Source organism: Helianthus annuus, chromosome 17, assembly GCF_002127325.2.
Source record: "Helianthus annuus cultivar XRQ/B chromosome 17, HanXRQr2.0-SUNRISE, whole genome shotgun sequence".
Classification (NCBI taxonomy): domain Eukaryota; kingdom Viridiplantae; phylum Streptophyta; class Magnoliopsida; order Asterales; family Asteraceae; genus Helianthus; species Helianthus annuus.
The window spans coordinates 130,839,658-130,844,422 of NC_035449.2; the positions used below are offsets into that span (position 1 = coordinate 130,839,658).

Here is a 4,765-nt window from a genome sequence, read left to right on the forward strand (position 1 = left end):
CTCGTCTGATTGCATAAGCATTTACTTGTGGTAAGTAACCCCAACTGATAATATCACCAAGAGAAACACTTCGATCACGCTCATAATACTTCAAAGGTCTTTTAAACTTTCTCTCGTGACTCTTTCTGAACCACTTCGACCTATCTTCCTTTTCCATGTCCTTTTGAGTACTGTCAAAGTTTTTATCTTTCACTGCCTCAGCAACCTTTTGTCTTAATTCTTCTCTATTTTCCTCAGCAAAGAACTCCATAAGTGTAGGAAGCTTAGAAGTATCTTCAACTACATCTTCATCATCCGTCCAGTCTTCAATCTCAACTCAATCATACTTATCAGCCTCTTCAACATACTTATACGTGTATTCAGGTTGTTGATTGATATCAAAAGATTCCAATTCTTCTTCAGAATCAATCTTGAATTCAGGATTCACAGAATGCAACATTTCTCTGTAAACATTCAATCCCAAGAATAACTTTTCAGAATGTTCAACGATCTGAGAATTACCAGACTCCCCCTTTCCACTAGCTTCCCCTGATTCTTCATTTACAGTGTCGTTCATCAAATCATCAACATTTTGTTCTGAAGAAGCTTCAGTAACTCTCAATCCAGTACCTCCTTGAGCATCGTCGTCATTATCATCAGAACTATGACTGCTCGCAGAAAATACTTTATCATCTTTACCATCTTTCTTTTCTTCCTCTTCTTCTTCATCATCGTCATCACTATCTCCAATCAACTCATCCATAGGAGTTTCATCTTCAAACAGGCCAGAAATAGCAGAAATAGGTTCTGGATTCTCAACAACCATTGAAGGAACAATTGATCTTTCTGTCATAGCAGAACTACCTTCAACTCCCTTACCTTTATCTTGCATCTGTTTATCCATTTCTGCTTGACATTGTGCCCTGATCTCCTCAACTTGCAGCTCTTCAAATTTTTGTTCTACTGATGTTCCAAGCATGCTTTCAACGACTTTACTCAGCATATAGAACTCATGATCTCTTGATTTTTTAGCTGCTTCCAGTTCTTTGTTCTTTAACTTGAAGTATTCATTTTGTTCATCACGTCTTGTCTTCTCTTCTTCTAGCTCTGCAACACGTACTTTCAATACATCAATCTCAGATTGATTAGCATCAACCTTTTTCACCAACTCTTGATTTTCATTCTCTAACTTCTTCACACGCATCTCAAGATGTCTTTCTTTATCAGACACTTTCTTATTTTCAGCAACTAACTTCTTGTTTTCCACTAACACTTCGTCCATCTTTTTCTCCAACTTCAAAAATTATTCATTGTTTGCAAAGTCGAAATTTCCAATATCTAAAAGATTATCCTGTGGAGTATAAAGACCTTTGCCAGACGAACCAGGTTGCATTTGAGTAAGTAGAGGTGTACTAAAGAGATCTTGTGAAGTGAATAGAGTTTGTTGTGGTGGTGGTGAGTGATGAATAGGTGATGGTTGTCTTGGAGGTGTTGGTTGTTTAGGTGGTGAAGATTGTTGTGGTGGAGTAGGGTGTCTGAGTGGTGATTGAATAGGTGATTGTGGTGGTGTTGGATCATGTGGTGGTGTGGGTTCATGTGGTGGTGTGGGAGGCTTCTTACTTTCTTTTGTTTGTTTCTTCTTTAACACGATCTTCGGAGTCTTCTTTGGAGTGACTTTGCGTATCTTTGGAGAAACTACTTTCTTGCGACCTCCATCTTTCTTTCTAACTTTTGGAGAAGATTGTGATCCTGAGACATGCTCTGGAGAAGGCACATAAACATCATCATCGTCTTTCTCCGGTCTCTTTCTCTTTCTTAACAGCTTCTCTTTTTCTATCTCCTCTTGAATTCTTTTACGACTTTCAATCTCGTCAATACCATCATCTGAAGAACTTGATGAACTTGTTGTACTTTTATCTACATCGTCACCCTCAATATCATCAACAACCTTTTCTTTCTCTTTCTGTGCTTCAACATTTACAACTTGTTCAACATTAGCAACAATTTCTGGCCCTGTTTCCAAGACATCAGTATCAAATAACACATCAACATTAAATGGATCATCTTCTGTAGCTGTCACTTGTTCCTTTTTAGCAGTTACCACCAGATTATCTTCTTCCGGTTCATCAATCAAAGACATTGTTGCTGCTTTCTTTTGCTTCTTTCTAGGTTTTGATGACGATCCTTCACCTTTTTTAACAATAGGAGTGGCTTTCCTGCGTCTTCTCCCAGTTTCTTTCACATACCACTCATTCTTTGTGTTTTTGAAATCTGCGAAATGAAACATTTATGTGACACCTGTGTTACTTCAACCATCAAACAAACGCCAAACCAATGAAATATTGTATTTCATACTTTGGACATATATAAATATGTGTATCGTTTGCACATATCAACTCTTGTTCGATTTCAAGCTCTAGATCGCTTTCTGGAGAATTATACGCAAACTGGTGCATAAAACGTACTCAGTTTAATGCGACAAATACTCCGGAACAGCAACATATACTCAACATACCTTAAATAACCCTTACATAACTTAGAAATAAGTTTTGAAGGCTTTGGTATGGCAAAAACAAGTTAATTCGCTTACAGGGACTAAACTTGACAAACTACGAAAGTATGCCAATTTGAACTGTAACGAACATTCCGGAACATGTCCATAAGTTAGACATACCATAAATATCCTTTACATAGCTTAGGAACAGGCTTTGAGGGGTTTGGTATGCTAAAACAAACTTTTGGATCATTCAGGGGCTAAAAGTATCAAAAAGTGCACAAGTTTGCACTTTCGCGCATAACTTACGTTCTGAATACATCCGGACATCCAAAAATTTATGTAAGCATTCTTATATTATGCCTTAGTGTATGGCATGAGAAAAATCCATTCGTCGCGCAATTTGGATCGTCTTTCGCGCTTATGCGCATTACGTCGTAATTAACCGAACATCGCGACCGTACGGCCAAACGAACCGACATCCGGGATATTTTTGAGCACATTTTAAGTTCCCTATACTTTAACTTCATTTTAGAGCTTTGAAATGGGGTTAACGGGGCTTAAACGTGTCAAAAATGCATCAAATACCAAGTTTTGGAGCTGCAGGGACCAAAACTGTAAAACTGCCAAAGTGACGGCTTACGGACCGTAAGCCATAAGCCATACGGTCCGTAAGGGGTCCCCAGTATAGCAGATTCATTGAACCCACTTGCAGTTGGCCTTTCGTTCGTTCAAGGGGCAATGCCCTTTCACCCAATCAAGAGCCAAGGGCCATTATTCAGTAACCACAATAATTCGACAAGTGTACGGGCGAGATCGTGGCACGTTATTCGATAAACGATCCTAACGGTTATGCTTTTCCTATAAATACCCCCCATTCTTGCAAAAACCCACAAGAATCTGATCTAAAGAGCTCTAAGTTGAAGTATTGCTTCATACCTGAGTTTCTTTGATCTAGATTAGCATTCGGGGACCCTCCGTAAGTATTCTTTCGCTCTTTTATTCGCTTTTCGAGTCTGAAAATCAACGTTTTGTTGACTTTCCGCATTGACCAGCCTATGGTCAACATGAAGTTCTTGGAACTTCATAACGTGAGCATGATCACGATGGTTATAGTCCGTAGTGACTATACCTACTGATTTCCACGTTATCTAGGCTCAGTGACGAGTCGTAGTTTCGGCCAAAATGCGCATTCTTGCGTATTTTGTAACCAAACTACTTGTGAGCATCAAAGCCGTTTGTTTTTATGCCAACCCTGTTTTCTAAACTTAGTTAAGCATGTTCTAACATGCTTAGCTCGTCACTTTTAGTATAGTGCTTATATAGGGCCGTAAGGTAAGCGATCTAAACCATCGCTTATACTTTCGAACCCGACCCATTGGTCAATCATTAGGATCCGACCAAACACATTAGGTGACCATAGATATAACCTTCCGAGGTTATGCCTTGTGGTCACGATGTTAGGCGTTCCAAACGCGTTCTACGCGAACGACGCGTTTAGGTAGCATAAGCTACCTAAACGGGTCGTAATGGGTCGCAATTGTGACAACCGTCACTTTTCCGTACATTCCGTACACTAAATGAACAGTGATCTGTGCCTTAATGAACATACATGATCTAGTTTACAAGAGAAATAAGTTTCTGAATTCCATACAAGTGAATTCATGTACGTTTTATACTACAAAATATTGCTTTATGCAAAAACGAGAGCGTTGCGTCAAAAATATTAGTAAACTCACCGGTAAGACACACTGTGTCAACGGAACTGCAGAAAGCAGTTAGACAATAAAATTGGAGCCTAGGTGTAGGTCCAATAACAAGAATACATTAAAACCCAAGAGTACATACAAGGGTTTAATATATATGCTATATGAAAGCAAAAATAAGCACTAAAAAGCACCCGAAACACACTTTAAGAGCAGAACTAATTGCGACAAAACTGCGAAACGAACGTTGATGGCCGCCCGGATAATATTTAATCCCACAAATATTCTGTTATGATTAAAATTTTATTTTGATCAGGTTCGTGTTGAAAAATAAATTAAAACGCTTAAAAACGTTATTTTTCAAGTTTAAGCACGTACCGTGTGTTCCTACGCGACACAGTGCTTACACTGCAAAACGCAGACAACACAGAAAACCTAGGAATATTCCAGGAATATGCTAGGAATATTCCAAGAATATGCTAGGAATATGCTAAGAATATTCCAGGAATATGCTAGGAATATGCTAGGAATATTCCAAAGAATATGCTAGGAATATGCTAGGAATATTCCAGGAATATGCCAGGAA

General features: G+C 38.7%; 1 protein-coding gene across 1 annotated transcript; it reads right to left on the bottom strand.

Moving 5' to 3' along the window:
- Nucleotides 1-316: 316 nt before the first annotated feature.
- On the bottom strand, nt 317-1,261 carry LOC110935396 (ESF1 homolog). Its single transcript, XM_022177785.1, has 2 exons — nt 569-1,261; nt 317-469 (listed from the first exon to the last, which is right to left on the bottom strand). The coding sequence occupies exons 1-2, from the start codon at nt 1,259-1,261 to the stop codon at nt 317-319; spliced, it is 846 nt and encodes a 281-aa protein (XP_022033477.1).
- Nucleotides 1,262-4,765: the final 3,504 nt, after the last annotated feature.